This window comes from Balearica regulorum, chromosome 1, assembly GCF_011004875.1.
Source record: "Balearica regulorum gibbericeps isolate bBalReg1 chromosome 1, bBalReg1.pri, whole genome shotgun sequence".
Classification (NCBI taxonomy): Eukaryota; Metazoa; Chordata; class Aves; order Gruiformes; family Gruidae; genus Balearica; species Balearica regulorum.
In genome coordinates, this window is record NC_046184.1 from 147,166,289 (window position 1) to 147,183,457 (window position 17,169).

Genomic DNA, 17,169 nt, shown 5'->3' on the forward strand with positions numbered 1-17,169 from the left:
TCATCTTGTGCCGTGTGGGATGGAAAATGTTAGAACAAAGGAAATGTCAGGATAAAGGAAAAAAAGCTGGGCACTTCTATCACCCGGACTCTCAGCCCTCCAACATGAGATCTAAACATTGTCTTTCATTCACTCCATTTCAAACTCCTGTAGTACCTACTATTTTTCTTCTGAGTAATTTGACCATCATTTTTTCTCATCACTCAGCTCTTTTTTAACCTACCAGATAATGGGATTTTTGTCCACCTCCTTCAACTTCAGTTAAATGTTTATATTATGTTATCAAATACTTGTTCATTAAAACTGCATCCCATAAAATCTGTGAGAAGTTGGTGAACACTTAAGTAGCTACCCTGCAATCCACTCTCTCTTACCATAGCCTACATTTCCAAGAGTATCCAAGCAAGTTAGTTTAAAGCAATCTCAAATACGTCTACAGGTCTAGAAACTGCAGTATAAATTTACCCTTATGCATTTGCATAGATTACATACAACAAATGAAAGCTTTCTTTCCTGAGGTAGGTGAATTTGGAATGCAAATGGTAAATCCTGAATTTCAGACAAACAAATGATTGCCTATCAAAACTTCTTTCCAAACGAGTCCTTAGAGTATTGCATACATGTAAAGGGGGAAAATTTGAAAGATCCAGACAATTGCCGCAGGCATCTTTAATTCTAATAATACTTCCCACTTGCAGATAGAAGCACGAGCCTGAAAGATGTAATAATAGCTAAATGGATATTAGCATCTGCCATTACCTGATCTATCTGCACAATTACAGCAGGTTGTGAATGCTAAATTTGCTTATCAAATCTGGCTTAAAAGAGCCTAAACCAACCCCTTTTCAGGAACAACTTATCACCTACATGATGTTTGGAACTGATGGAAGTTTAACTTAGAGAAAAACTACATGGGTATCATGCCTAAAAGAGCTGAGAAGTAATTGCTTCCAGAGAGATTTCTTGCCCAAACCGAACCGAAGGGGGAATACAACAGTCAACTCCATTTCTGAAAAACAGGTATTAAAAGGCCAGAGAACTCCACCAAAAATTAGATTTTTCATCTCCTTTAACAATGCCAGAAACAAAAATGTTAAGACTAAAAACATCTCAAGACATACCACAGGTGTCAAATAAGAGTAAACAATCATTGTCTCTGCTCTGAGAAAGTCACGGTGATTCAGGCAAATACTCATTTAGTCCTATAAATATTATAAATTTTTTAAGTCATGGGAGCTCTACCAATTTGACAAGAGGATGATGTGACCATCTTTGTATTGGCATACAGGCCTCTGAATACACCCCAGAAAAAAAATAATCTCCCTTTATTCTGCCAAAACCAACCATTTCCTCCCCATCCAAAAAGATCAAACAGAAAATCACAGACTGTGTAAGTGTTGAAGCAAGGTGTCCTGCTGGCATAAATGGAATGTGAAATAAATGAACATGAAATAAATCTAAGCAGAAAACTTTATCTACTGCTGATAACAGAAATGTTGTCTAGAAGCTTTTTCAGACATGTTCTCATACTTCTAGCATGGCTGGGTTTCCACAGATGGTGATTCTTTAGGAAGCAAACCTCAGTCTTAGAAATTGGTTTGAAACAGAAGCAGATACTACAACCTAAAAGCAGAGTCTTACGCCTGTATTCTTATCTGTTCCACAAATTTCATATTGTTAAGTAATTTATTTAGATTGCAAAACTACTTTGACATCACTGAGGATGGCAGAACTGCTTCTGATCACAAGCACTTTATTTAATCATTGCCAAAGAGAAAGAAGTCAATGAAATGTGAACAGTTAGATATAATACACCTGCCTAGCAAAAAAAAAAGAAAAAAAAAATTAAAAATATCCAGACTTCATATGTGGGCACTCAGGAAAAAAAGTTGGTGAAAAAATATATACTACTAGAAAATGTGCCATTGCAGGAAGTGTTATGGTCCTGAAGACAGTGAGTATTTCACTGTTGAGATAGCTTAACATCACTGTGAGGCTGCTATTTGCAATATACTATGTCAATGTTAAAAAGAAAATTCAACATGCAAACTAATATGTTAAAAATGTGTAAAGAGACATATGCAATTTGCATTCTAAGGCATCATCCATCCATCCATCCAAGGGAGGATGTCATAAAAAGCATAAACCCACTTACCTCTTCTTGCTTAGGAATGCTGAACTTGGCTATCTTTGACTTGGTCCTGGCCGAATCAGGCTTGTTAGAAGGCACTCCCCTATACGACTTGGTCGTCTCTGCTGGTAACTTCAGCTTTGGAGACTCATCAGGAGCCTGGTCTTGACCGTCCATTGGCCTGACATAAGCTGTCGGTTTCTGCTGAACCAGACTGGGCTTCGAAGCAAGAGAGGGGGGGAAGTTTTGGACGCAGTGCCCGCCACCGTGCTTTGCTGGCCTCTCTTGCGCTTGAGCTCCTCCTTCCGAGCTACAACTGAGCTTTGCTGGCTGCTGCACTCTGTTGACGTTGTCTCCTAGTGTGGCCCTCAGTGAGCTTTGCTGGGCAGTGTTGGAGGAGGAGGAGGAGGAAGAAGTGGGACTCGATGCATAGCGTTTTAGTTTCTCCAGACTGGATTTTTGGTTCGCCAGTTTGAAGTCACCCTTGTGTGACTCCAGCGACCGGTGTCCGTGCTTGCTCGCTCTCTGCTGGCCATCTGAAGCGGCATTGTGCCCGGCCTTCTGCCAACCCATCGTGGCACTTTTGCTCTGCTGTGCAGGTAGGGCTGCTGGTGTGGAAGAAGTAGTGCTGGAAAGGGGAGGAGGAGGAGGCAGCGGTCTTGAGTCTGCAATAAGATGTTCATCAGGCTTGGGGAGAGACGTCTGAGGAAGCCCAGGTTTTGGAACACCAACAAGGTGGCTCTGGTTTGATCGGTCAGTTAACAAGTCTTTCATTTCATCATAGTTGCCCAGCGTATTCTGGATGCGGTTCGAGAGCTCATCCCCTTTGTTAGTCTGCAAAACAAAAATCAAGTGTTCTGCAACAGTCAATGTAAGAAAAACAAAATTCCCTGCATGCTTCTGCTGAAATCCTTACTGAAGTAGCACTGCCTTATTCAGCAGTGGTGTTGAGGGATGAAATCGAAAATCCTTATTGTCTCTGAAGACACTTGTCAACATCTTAAATCTACCCTGAACTGGAAAAGCTATAAAGGGCCTTAGAGTATATAAAAAAAGAAATCTATCACTGATATCATGCTGTAGTTAAAGTATATTACCTGGAAACTAGAAAATTTATTATTGCAACTACACTGAATGGTTTGGATTAAATCTGACCATGATAAAACTTTTCCTGTAGCCCAGTGCAAGCTCTCCTTCAGCCATGAATGAAAACACTGCATTCCCAATTTCCTTCTCTGCCTGCTTAAGTTTTCAGATTGCAGCTGGGAAGCCACACAACATCCAGTGTAGGCATTGAACAAACTCACCAGTCTAAGCCAACCAAATAGTTTGAGGTGACTTGAAGACAGCTTGTGGGAAAATGGGAAAACTACAGATGATTATGTCCCTTCTTCGAAAATACTCTGAGAGGACACTTGCTCCAGGGCACTCTCCTTTTTGGGGGAAAAAAAAAAGTGAACACAACTCCCCAAATTCTTCACAGTGCTTAGTGCTTGCTGTGTGCAGCAGGGGGGGACGCAGCCACCCTCCCTCCCTTTTAGGATTAATCATTGTCTTTAAAGTCATCCACTTCCTGACTGAAGAGGCAGAAGCTCCACAAGGAAATAAAACAAGCAAAGAAAACATACTGGAAAAGATTGAAAACTCTTGCTTCAAAAAGCCACTGCAAGCAAAAAGGTGTATCATTAACGTTTATGCAGCTGAGATTTTTCTGAACCCTGCCAAGATTCAGGTGTATGCCGTTCTTTGCTTTACGTATTCAGATGAAGACAGTAATGAGCCGGTGGTGTTCTCCCTTCTCTCTTCCAGACATGGCGTCTGGATGGGAAACTCCCACTGGCTTCAGAAGGCCAAGCTTTAATCCCAAGACTCTCTGGTTTAGAGGAAAACAGAAAGAAGGAAAAAGAAAGGAGCAAAGGGAATGGAGAAGACCCCATGAAAGTTGTTATATAAAAAATATGAAAGGTGTAGCAGCAATATCAGCATTTTAGTTTTAAGCCTTCAAATAAAATTGAGTCACTCAAACAAAAATGTAAGGGAAACTCCCCTAGTTCAGAATTTTTTTTTAGGGTTTCCTATAAAAAAACCTGAATCCAAGCAAAAATGCCCAGGAAATGAGTGCAGTGATTGCCACATGCTAATTTTCAGAGGAGTACAGTGGAAGCATTCCTAAGTCAGGCAGTAGAAGCAGTCCTGTCTTGCTAGAAACTTGTCCCCTCAAATTTCAAGAACACTACCTTGTAACTACGTAAAATACATTACAGCCAGCATTCTGATATGCATTTGTTACAATGCTGTCTAACAGAGTTCAATATATATCAATAATATATATTGAAGGGAAATGAGAAGGGAAAAACTTGGAAGTGTTGCATCTGAACCATTGCTTTGCTAACTTGGAATGAGATAGCTCAACCACAACAGGTTGATCTTCTCTCTGCATGTGCAGCTGTTGTCACATTCCTGTGTCTCCTGGGGTCAATGAAATGACTTCTACACATGGGCATCTCCTTGACCAGAATTACTTTCCAGAAGGCACAGAAAATTTTCATTTTACCAAGTGGATCTCTTCTGTGTTTCTAGTGGATCCTCCACCTTGTGTAGATACCTCATAAAGAGAGATGTATTTCCAGCTTCCCTCTAGGGAGTGAGATCTGCCCTTGGGCCTGCACTCAGCCTACGTGTGTGAGGTTTGCTTCCCTGCCAGGAGCACAGTGACAAGGACCACCAAATGGAATGGGGCCCCTGACACCCACAAGTCTCCAACAGCACAGACAGCTTGTGGGGCAGCTCTCCACCCAACTCACTCTAGGTCCATGAATGTAAGAGAATTTATGTGCTGGTTTTGCCCCGAAAGTCCAAATTCCTTAACAGAAGGTCCATTTTTCCTGATGACTGCTATTTGGATGGGAAGTAAATAAAAGCCTAATTTCAGATTATCTGTAGACTATCACTAGCCCAGAGAAGTCAGCAGATTTTCTTCTAGATGGATGTGATGTGAAGCTCACGCAGAGACACCTTGTATTGAGAAATCCCAGATAACCACAAGAATAATTGCAGCAAACCAATCTACCACCCGTAACATGGCACATGCTGGTCGGTGCAACTGGTTGGTGTTGTTTATGCCTTCTGGACACACTGGGGGCAACCTGAGGTGAGAAGATACTGGGTTGAGCTGACCTCATCCAGAAGAGTTCACCTACATCCTCTTGGGAATAAGATGGGATCTGACGTTACTTGTTATGAGCTTCAGATGTAACAGTTGTCTTATTATTTGCTCTGAAATATTGCTGGCTTTATTTAATCATTCATAGAGGGAAAATATAATCACAAAATGAGCAAGTTGGAAAAGCATCCTATGCAAACATTCCTAACTTACAGTGCTCTGATATTCTTCTGCAATGCAAGATGTATCCATGCATTTGAAGAATGCAAGATTCAACACTTCTAAAAATAAACCTGATGGTTGCAGGGAAAGCCATCACAATTTTTGCCATTAAAAATACTGATACGGTTAATGAAACAAGGTATTCTGTCCAGGAAATATCCGGAATTAAACTCCTACTTCTTACCCCCTGTAAAAGACATTTTAAGTAAAAGATACTGGATTTCCTGTAATCCTTCATAAAGGGTTGCTATGGATACTTTGAACAGGATAAGGGGCAACCCGAAGACTAAGGATTTTTCAGAAAATCTGATGTTACAGGAGTAGCGATACATGTCAAGGTGAGAGAGGACATAAGATTTAAGAGATTTCCAGTCTGCCTTTGATTTTCAGATATGGCCTTCTGAATGGCAAATCCTTTGGCTTTAGCTCATGTTTCTCAAGCTGTGCAGAGGAATACTGAATTTAATAAGGGCTTGCAGTGAATGTCTGCTATAACTTCATTCCCCTCTGGAAACACCTAAAACTTGAACATGATCTTTAAAGACACTAAGAGTGGGTTTCAGTTTTGCTTTCGCAGAAAGGTTTCCTCTTTTGCAGTCAGCCCCTCTCCCTGATAAGATCAAAAAGCACAAGCCACAGCTCTGCACCCCCACACTGAAGGTTCACAAATGCTTGGATGAGTTCAGACAGTGCAATGGTCCATTGCCAGCATAGACATGATATTCAGAGGACACCACTGCTGAAGTTTTGATGCCCAATACTGTCAGAATGTCTGGTCATCCCAAGCAGCTGTGACTGTCAGTCCAACGGAGCTGTGGGTGAGTTATACGGCTGTCCTGGGCTTTGCCTTTCTCCATATTTCCTTGACAAAGCCAGCTTCTTTACATGCTTGTCCAAAATAGGTACATAATGTTTAAAGATAAGAAGCATGGATGGAGACATTATTCTGATCTCCCCATAGGACATCCACTCAGTATCTTCTCTGCTTCTAGAGATCGCAATGATTTTTCATCCTATTAAAGTTGATGGAATTGTACTGTGGCTGCATAGAGGTGCCTTCAGACATCATAGCTCAGAAACTACTGGTGTGTCCATCATACATGAAGACTGTGCCATGACAGTCAGTACATTGGCACACAGGTAATAATCAAAATGCACAAAATATTCCAACTATACCACTTTTATAAGAGATTTACCACTTTTATAAGTGATTTGAGCCTCAGTATTACCAGCTTTAGGTACCACAGACAAAACAGTATCAGGGAGCCAGCAAAATGACAGGCCATTTTTGTGATCAGTCTATTTGACTGGACCTACCAAATGGAAAATTATTAGGTCCCATTTCACCCTCACTAAATGCCAAGACACAGCTGACTTAAGCTTTTCAGGCTTTTTTCCATGGATTAGCCCTGGATTGGTCTCACAGTAGACTTTTGCCAGTAGAGCCTTGAGGAGGAGTTCAAGACATTTCCCATGGTTTCTAAATGCCGTTGTAATGAATCTGAAATTCAAGCAGCTGGAGGTCAGCTTCAAGGCAGACAGAACTGTCTTCTATCAAGGGACGTGGTTTGAAAGTGGTAGATCTTTCTTTTTTATTAGGGACTAGAAACAAACAACAGTCTGGAAGAACAGCAAGCTAAAAGCTGACCCTGGGGCATGGGTAGAAACAGGGAAGCACTGAAGTCAGGTGCAGAAGCCAACTGCCAGATCCCAAATAAGACTCCTGGAAAGAGGCACTAAAGTACCCAAAACATCAAGGGCAAGTGATGCTGCATGGAGGGAAAGGCTTCACAATGTGGTGGTTGTAACAGTAACTTGGGCATTACCAGAAGGGCACAGTAGATGATACACGATGATGCTTTGATGCACGCAGGCCAAGTCCCTGGGTTAGCTGGGGGAGAGGAACAGCCCCCGTGGAATATCGCTCTCTGGTTATGTTCACAAGGGCTTGGTTTGCAGGCTTCTGGAGGCAGCAGTTGAGTGCAGAAGATCCTGCTTGACCCTTCTAACAGGGGGTGGGGAGAGACGGTTGTGCCTCATCACACTACTGTTACCATAAGGGATAAAACAGGGAGCTGGGAACTCATAAAGACTCATAAGCCTTTGGTGAGGGTAAAACGTGTAGCAGACAAATACTGTTAGTAATGCTTATGGGGGGGGGGGAAAAAAGCAAATACCAAGATATTCCATTGCATTAACCTTGGCCAGAACACAATGTTTACTGTATTGCTTGACCTTCACACACAATTCTAACACAATTGTTTTCTTCTAAGTGTTGCAAAAACAGGGCACCATCACCTTCACCTCCTAGTTTTAATTCCATCTCAAATATTGTGAGGATATTTCTAGTTTACTTAATTCTCGTGTACTGCTGAACATTCTAAGAAGCTTTTTTATATATATATATATATATATATATAAAAATATATATGTAAAATCCGATTCTCAATGAACTGTAAATGTTCTCTGTGGATTTTGTGAGGCTAGCACTCGTGGGAGGGTGCTGAAACCTGGACAATGCCTTCTGCAGGCTGCATTTTTGTACTGTGGAATAAATAAATAAATAAAGAGCCACCCAGCTGGGAAGCATCTACCTTGTACGGTTCACTGAAGAGGGAGTAACTCGTGTTAAACGTGCCATCCTCCTGCTGGGCCTCCTGATTTCTCCTTTCCCATTCTTTCCTTCGCAGCACGTTTCTATCCGGCTCGTAGACACTGCAGCAAAAAGAGGAATAGCTTTTTAAGAGTTAAAAACTAGCGGGCAACATATAAACCAGCATGAATTTAAAAGTGTAGAACTCTGGTTTGCAGACAGATGGCAAAAATAAGCAAGAACATGAATCAGACGAATGCCAGTCCAAGCAGGCTGGGGAGGCTCAGGTCTCTGGGAACACTGGTGCTTTCTTCACACAGAGAATAGATAATTAAATTCTTACAGAAGAATAAAAAAGAAATCACAGGGCAGGAGCTAGTCTGTGCAGAACTTCTCTGCTTGAAATGTGACAAAGGAAATATCTAAGCAACTTTGACAAAGACTAAAAGTACTCTTAAGGCAGATGGTAATTACAGCTATGAGTAAATAGAAATTATGAACATATTTCCACTTATGACATATCCTCTGAGTGTTGTATGAGAATGCTCCTTTTTTCACATGGATGTGTTTCTGTAGTGATTCTTTCATTAACTAGCTCCCTAAAGAGCTGTTAAAACTACATGCTGTAGTGGTTTCCACAGTTAGGCTGCTTCTTCTGATCTCTGTTAATCAGCCAAGTGGTGAAACTACTACCGAAACAATTCCTCTTTCTGATAGATTTGACACTATCACAACTTCAGAGCATGAATAAATGAATATTGGCACGATAGTGTATGTATGGCTGGTAGAGTGTAGCTGGAGAGAGAATAAAATCACTGTGTTACACAACAGTATTAATTTTTAGAAATGAACAAGTCTCTCTCCAATATAGACATCCAGAATAAAAATGAACTTTTTTAATAGGGTTTTTTTTTTTTTTTTTTCAGAATTCTAGTTTAATGCATGACAACATAAGCTAGAGAATCCTTTCCCCAAATTTCCCCAACAACACCACAGGTTTGCACATCTCAGTCTGTTATGTCTTACTTGCCTCACAAAGGAAACCAATGTGTCTAATAAGGTTTACGTGTTACTTCAGGACAATGTGACAAGTATGCCGATTGCCTATTTTGCTTAGCTCAGCTAATGCCTTTCTTCTGGCACTGTAAATCTGCAAAGTAGAAATATATATTAATGTCATGTAAGTGCACCATGTGTTAATAAAAAGAAGGTTGTCTTGCTAACCAGCTTCCCAGTTAGCAAAACATATGTTGCATCGGCTACCCGCGTGACGTTACCTAGTACGCCTCAGGCAAGGCAGTAAAAAGGCCAACAGCTATCTGATTCTAATTCAAGACGAGAGAGAGAGTTGAAAATACATAGGCTATGTTAGATGCTATTCGTATTTAAAAACAACGCCTTAGCACTCACCAAATCGACACAAATCCTGATGTTTACTTGTCGATGCTGCTAACTTGAACTGGACCACCGAGCACCCTTCTGATGGCTCTGCGGGCACCCGAGGGCAGATGCCAAACGCCGAGCAGGGCTCTCAGATGCAGGGGTTTATTGTGGAACACAGGGTTTCAGTACAGCAGGTGGGAGACAGCTTCCAACCACCAGTTTTTTTATTCTACTTACAGGTGGTTGAGGTTTTTTGGGTTTATCCTGTATTTTTCATGAGCAATGCACGTTATTCACACCAATACTCTCTCTTTGAAAAGCAGTGTCACGAGGAGGCAATTGTAGGGGTAGAGTTTTCGGCATGGAAATGCCTTCCTCTAGGAAAAAGGGGATAGTGAAGGCCTCCCCTTGGGGTGCCTGTGAGCGGAGATCATCCGCTGCACACGCTGCCGAGGCAGGAGGCAGAGCGGTTGTCACTTACTGCTACATGAGCAACGGTCCTCAGTTACTACATCATGCCAGCTCCCATCATGCTCCCATCGGGAACAACAACCTCTCTGTACAAAGTAGACTTCCTGCCACCCTGAATAATCATGGTTGAGTTTTCCTGGAGCTGCAGGGATCTGCAACTTCAGCCTCGGCCACGTCTCCTCACCCATGACCTCTTGACTCTTTGAGACGCTTTGCATTTGGACTCTAGCCTGCAGTCAAATAGACATGGGCAGCTCCCCTGAGATTAATTATAATACTGATCTCTACCCAGTTTCTAGGAAGTAAACAAGTGCAACATTCTTCACTAGGCCCCATACAAATTTAAAAATGCACTTGTGTAATACTCCTAAAGCGGAAGGACACTTTTATCCCTTTATTTGATGGAGACATATTTGATGAAGACATACAAGTCGTTAGATCTCTGAACCCCCTTCCCAAATGAGAAGTTTCACTGTTGGCAATGCAATGCACAACCTGCAGTAATTCAGAATGATTATGCAAATGGCAAAACCGTTTGACAATGCCCAATACGTCAGCTATAAGCAGTAAGTTAGGAAGAGCTACAAGTTGAGAGTTGTATTCTTTTGGTAATACCAGATGGCAAAAATCTCTAGCATTTGTGGGGCGGCTGCTTATTTGCATGAACATTGGAAAAATCACATTTCCTTGAATGTATGTCACCAAATGTATTTATTTGTTTTGGTTCGAGGAGAATACTGCCAACTGCTATAATTGTCTTTATTGCAAACACTTCAGGTAATGGAAAATTATTCTTTTTAATAGTTTTCTTCCTTCTTTCTTTTTTAAAAATTTGTAATTTAAAACAATCCCAAATGTACATGTACCTTTTTAATAATTTACAGTGTGTGTCTTTTCCATAGCTAAGCCATGAAGAACAAGTTGATGAAAATCTCAAACTATTTTTCCTCACTGGGGCATGTGTGCATATATGAGTGATGTATGTATATATAGGTGTTATATGCATATTTGCACATCAGTTTATTGATGAAGAGTTTTGCTTGTCTAGGCCAAAATGTTGAAGCAGTTTTGCAAGGCCTGGAAACCAAAGAACATGCAACCATTCATCTCTCAAAAGTCAGTGTCATTTATATTTGTTTCATACAGGTCAAACTCCAAAAGGAGGAATTTAAGTAGTTTTTAAATGGTATATTGTTATTTTTTAAATGCTGCATCTGTTTCAAATTCATGCTTAAAGGGCATGAACTGAAGCATGAGTAACAAGTCAAACAGTTGCAAAAGTTATATAAGTAAGTGCTGTATTATAAAAATTACACTATCTTGAATTTAGCACACTGCTTTAAAACCACACTTTGATTTATCTCAGCCCTAAGATCTGCCAAGAGACATAACTGGAGTGACCAATGAATTATACCTAAATTCCAGTGTCTCAGGCTCAAAGCACTTTCAGCATAGCATCACCACCGCACGGTCACAGCAGCCCTGCCTTCTCTGCTTCTTCTAAGATGCTTTGAATAATTTCACTCTCAGTTATTTTACAGATCAGGATACCAACGGATTGCCAAACATCTCAGAGTAGGTATGTTTAATAAATTCTGATCTGTTGTGATGCCTTTTGGATGATTCCCTTGATGGCTACTAGGAGAGCGTGGCTCCCCATGCGCCCAGCCTGGAGAGCCCAGCCCAGATGCGCTGGTGCCCGATGGGAGGGCGGCTGTGGCACCAGCCTCCCCACAGTACTGACAGAAATGCTCGTAGCTTTCTTCACGCTACTCCTGACATCAGAAGGAACCGCTTCCTTTAGTCCTTAATTAGAAATAGACAGAGACGGCTCAAGGGACAGTCTGGGAGCAGAGCAATAACCTTACCTGAAATACTTGGGACTGGATTTAATCTCCTACAAAGTCCAAAGAGTTATGTAGTCTCAGGCTAGGCTGAAAGCAATCATACGAAAAGCCTGAAGTTTTAAGTGTTGAAGAGTCTCCTTTTCTTTCCTTCTTTTTTTTTTTTTTTTTGTTCTTTTTTGAGCACGCTATTTCTGACTCAGTTTACCTCCCTCAGACATCACTACTAGAAACAACTCAAATAAAAAGGTCTAATCTCCATGATTAGTGGAGACAATGGTGGGGGCAATGCACCTACATATTCTCCCATCCTTCGGTTTCAGGGAACGCCCAAGTTTTGCATTTCAGAGGAAGATGTCCTTTTCCACAAACTAAAGCGCTGCACCTTCACTGAGGAATTACATGCCTTCGCAGACGTATGGTGTGCATTAACAATGCTGCTTGACCTTTTCAGAAATCACAAAATTGCCGTATCACCAAGGGGAGATTCAGGAAGGATACCATTATTTTGCAACGAGATCATCATCCTCGTAACAGCTGGCATCTCCGAGGCTGTAAAAGACATGGGTAGGTAAATTGAGGGCAAGACTGCAGGTGCTCCCCTTGCCTCACATCAGTTTATTTTCTGGCAAAGGAAGGGGGCAGCTTTACCGGCACGACAGAGGAAGGCATTATCGCGTGATACACGCACCTGGCGACAACTGCAGAATTCGTTATAGTTTGCAGTAACCTGCCATCTCGCCTTTGCCTTTCCAGACGTTTCAATATAATTTTCCAGTCCAAAGAGTTAGTTCATTATTCTCTGAATTGTGAGGGCTTTGCAATAACCCCCCCCACACACTACCTCCCCACGCACACAAATATTGTGATATAAACTTAGGAGGAGTAGCTTGTTTATTTGCAGTTAATGGTTTTGACCCAGAAGGCTGATCTCCTTCACCCAGCAGCTATGTTTGCACAAAACTTTCAGAACCTGAAGTTTAGACATATTAATAACAAAAGCAGAGCTGACGCCTCACGCTAACGTGCAACAATTTCGTACATTGGCAAAAACACAGTTCCCCTGGGTTCCCGGTAGACCTTTGCTAGGGAAAACCTAGATCCCATTTGCAAGGGCTGAGCTGCTTTCCCAGGTTTTGTCAGCTTACACCCAGACTTCCTCATTCGTGCCCAAACTTGCCCTTCTTCTTCCCTAATCAGATCAAGAGGCTCCATGCAAAACACCATCGGATCGCAACACCCGCTCCCAGCGCCATGGAAGCGATACCATCCACAAGCTGCCAGGTCCAGTCCCTGAATATCCCCTGCGAACGCGCAGAGCCGATCGTGTTCCAAACACCCCCAACACCCCCCCCCGCAAAAAAACACAACCCACACCATAAGCGACTATAGACACGTTTCAAGAATAAAACTAGACAGACCCGTGAACAATTTTTCTGTGAGGACACATATATCTTTGAAATTAAATTTTAGCACACGGTCATTTCTGAATTATGAACAAAGTTGGAACTGCTTCAACACCACGAAAAACAGGCAATATTTCAAGAAAATAAATTTTAAAATGGTTTACTGATTATTCTCAACATTTCCCCACAAATTGTAATCTGGCACACAAGTCAATATACTAAATTTCAGGCTGAAGTGAGGACATTTTCTTAAATATTTAATAGTCTAATTCTCCCCTGAATTACCACATTTATGCCAAAGTAGCTAAATTGAGTAACTCCTGGGAAAAACTTATACAACACAAAACCAGTCCAACCCTGATACAGGACAGTGATTATGAAACTGAATTCAGAATGGGAATTGGATTCTGAATTTAAATGTGCCATCATTCCCGTATATCTACAGTATTTTAAAACACAAAAGGACTAACCAGCCTGAGACCTCGTAAAGGCAATAGTCCCAAACATTTTTAGAAAACAGTCTTAATTCTGACAATTTAATTACAACAATTCAGGTTATTTTGATTGCTGACTTGCTGTGCTTAACGTGGAAGTGCTATCATTTAATGCCTGTTTTCTATTTCACTGTTCACATCCATGGTTTTCACTGGCCAATTTCTTGGTACCAGTTCCATTTTCGGCTAAGTATAAACAATGCCTGTTTGGGAACTAATTGCTAATGGGTTATGGGGAGCTCTTAGAGATGGCAACCTTAAATTTTTGAGCATTAAATGTTTTCCCTAATGACATTTGAACTATCGATGCAATTACAACAAAGGGGCTGCCTTTGATGAACAAGTGGCATAATCAATAAACTACCTTCCTAGGTTGCAACCGACTTTCTTAGACTTTTTATCTAGCTTAAACAGCAGAAGTTAATTTGAGGATTTTTACAGTATTTTTTTCCCATTTACAAACAGGAATGCCGTGGGGTAAAGCAATTACTCTGATTTACTGTTTTCACTTTGATTGAACATAAAGATGTAGCAGGGTCTCAAAAAAGCAGTAACTTAACAAACTGTGCTCCTATCCACAGACAGATAAAGTACCTACTTTGCTATTTCAAAGAGTTTACCTCCAGGCAGCAGCACAGAGCAAACATCAATCAATGACATGTGTCTAAGATGAGATTGATGTTTACTCTCACAGCTTTTCATCTTACATCCAATAAATTATTTTTCCTTCACCAAAATGCCTGGTTAAATTTCATTTTTCACTTTGCAGTATCAGTTTTAAAACTTTAGCTTCCAGCAATTTGAAAGCTAGGATTCATTGACGCTTCAGCTTTTACAGCCTGTTTATGATTTGTTTTAACCATGAAACACTGCCGTCCAAACATGAATATGATCAGGGGGAGCTGAGCTGGGCCGGACGCTCGTGTGGCGGCAGGTGCGGGCTGGAAGGTGCAAAATTGCTTTAATTATCTGCCTGGAAATTCCGAGTCCGAAACCGGGAGCTATATTTTCAGAGGAGATATATCGCATCCACCGAACGAATGCATATATACATATCATATCTGAAAAATCAGCATCTGAGCGTTCAAGTCAGGTCTTCCAAGGGCTCAGGCTGGGCAACTGGAAGGAACCAAGGAAAGACTAATTGCGGGTGCAGTTATTATCTTCAAGGCGCTCGCATCTGACATTGGCAAAATGAGAGTGATTTGCGTGCAACCGGACTGAATTTTAAATATGTATTGAAATATTGAGAAAACCTAGGGCTGCAATTGAGACTGGGATCTAGGTTGTTGAGTCAGAGCAGTAAACATTACAACAGAGGAACATTAAAAAAAAATCCAATTTAGTTCAACATCTGCTTGTACAAGAGCACCTCTTCCAGACTTGCTACAGATAAAGCATGCACATTTTTTTCCCTCAGTGAAGTTTTGCCCAATGAGAGAAACTGAGACAAAATTCCAATTTTTTGTTTGTTTGGTTGTTTTTTTGTTTCAGGAAAAATAACTTCATCACATTATAAAACTCTACCAGTCCATACCTACATAGGTACAAAAAATTTCACCATTCAGTATTAATGGTGTATTCAATGCCTTACTATTTTCTTTTTGCTCTTAAGTGCTGGTGCTCTCTTTTTATAACCCTTAAACTGCTGGCAAAAATACCTAGATGGATGCAGATCTAATAACGACACTGAGCCAAGCCAGAAACAGAACATTACTATTACTTTTGATTTTGCACCTCTCTAACAATATATTGTTTGAAAGTATATTCACAAGTTACAAATTCACCGCTACTACTAATTTTACACCTGGAATGGGTGTTTCTTTTTCTCCACAATCCAAAATGATACTGGAAACCTCCAGAAATTAAATGGAGATCTTTTAGCTGTCAAGAATCAGATACTGTAGATGAGATGATAGGGGAAAGTATTCCTCTTGTATCCTCACCCATATTTTCCAGGTGGAGAGAAAAAAAGTACCAAGACTGAAGAGCACAAACCACACAAAGCACGGTGAAGCCCTTTCATTTGATTTTGTTAATGTTACCTTATATTGTAATTTGAAAATACAACAGCTGAGAGGATCAGTAAAGAATCTTCTTTTCTGCCTAACGCTGCTACCCATGACCTTACCTAACTTGGTGATGCCTGTATCTGATCCAGTTTCTTCTTACATTGCTTCCCTGCCAGAGATGTCAGACACGACGCCCCACTTGTCTGTTTTTCTCCACAAGGATTTCTGCTTTCCATGGCATCCTTATGCATGGGAAACCGTTCCAGTTATCATCTGCCAAGCTTGTGCGGGTTTTGGTTTTGTTTTTTTTTTTTCCCTTGAAACTTCTTCTTTAGGCTCCTTACAGTCATAATTAGTCAAAAATGATAGGGCTTTTTTTGATCAGCAATCCGGCTCATCTCTGTAGAGGATGTGCACACATAGGAAATTATTCATATAGTCTTGGTGCATATCCTGAAGAGTTTACAGACTGAACGTTGCAATAAACTGAATTTACTCCTATCATTGAGTGATTTCTAGGCATGTTCTGAACATTTCAAATGCAATGACAAAAATCTGGCCTTTTAAAAATCCATTTGACATTTTGCAGCAAGTGTTTAATACTTTATTCAAAATGTTTGTTGAGCTTTTCACTGATGTGTTTGCTGAAAACTGGATTTCAGTCAATAAAGATCTTCAGTGCTAGTTTCAGTAGTCAAAAAAATGAAAACAAGTATCCTGAAAATTGTGAAAAATTATGGTTTGCCTCTATGATCTTTTTCTTGAAAAAAGGTCTTTTTCAGAAGAAAGCCCACCTCTTTGCTCCCATTTTTCTCTAGCAACTTAAATAGCCAGTTCTTTCCATGGGGCTCTGAACAGTGATCCATCTACCCACAGCTAATTGCAGGATTGAGAAGCACACCGAGGTATACTTCACATCACACACAAAAATGGAAAGCTCTGTAACTAGCGGAAAAATGTCATCACGCAATTCACCCTGGCGCAACTTAAAGCAGCAAAAGCAAAGACTGTAATGAATCATTAAGGCCAGATCTAAGAGCACTTTGCCACTACAGAGATAACAGCAGCGTCTATTAGAAAACATTCCTGGCATAGTAGCAAAAGGAGTAAAACTTTACAGACTTCCATGGATGACAAAGACAAGTAGTTTTAATTTAAGTAGTTAAATGCTCTTGGTGCTGCTAAGAACCCCTAAGAAACATGAGTGAAAGACACGCAGAGATTCAGCAGCTAAATGTAAAGGTTGTGAAAACTCTTGCCTATATTTACGTTCTGTGCACTTGATTTTAGCTCAACATTCAAAGCTGTCTGATGCCCAAAGGGCACCAAAATACAGCAGTGAAGTACAGGATTGCAGCCTCCTGTAGTTTTGTACTTTCACAGAAAGCCAGAGTACAGTATTTCATTATGAACGTGTCAGCTGTTAGTAACCATCAAATCTATGACTCAT

The 17,169-nt window shown here is 40.8% G+C and overlaps 1 protein-coding gene across 1 annotated transcript in view; it reads right to left on the reverse strand.

Annotated features, from left to right (window-relative positions):
• AFF3 (ALF transcription elongation factor 3) overlaps positions 1 to 17,169 on the reverse strand; it is a 330,669-nt gene that overhangs the window by 274,478 nt on the left and 39,022 nt on the right. The window contains exons 2-3 of the mRNA XM_075738011.1: positions 8,111 to 8,231; positions 2,156 to 2,965 (exon numbers count right to left, since the gene is read on the reverse strand). Coding sequence (XP_075594126.1) covers positions 2,156 to 2,965; positions 8,111 to 8,231 — 931 coding nt within the window. The remainder of the gene's footprint in view (positions 1 to 2,155; positions 2,966 to 8,110; positions 8,232 to 17,169) is intronic.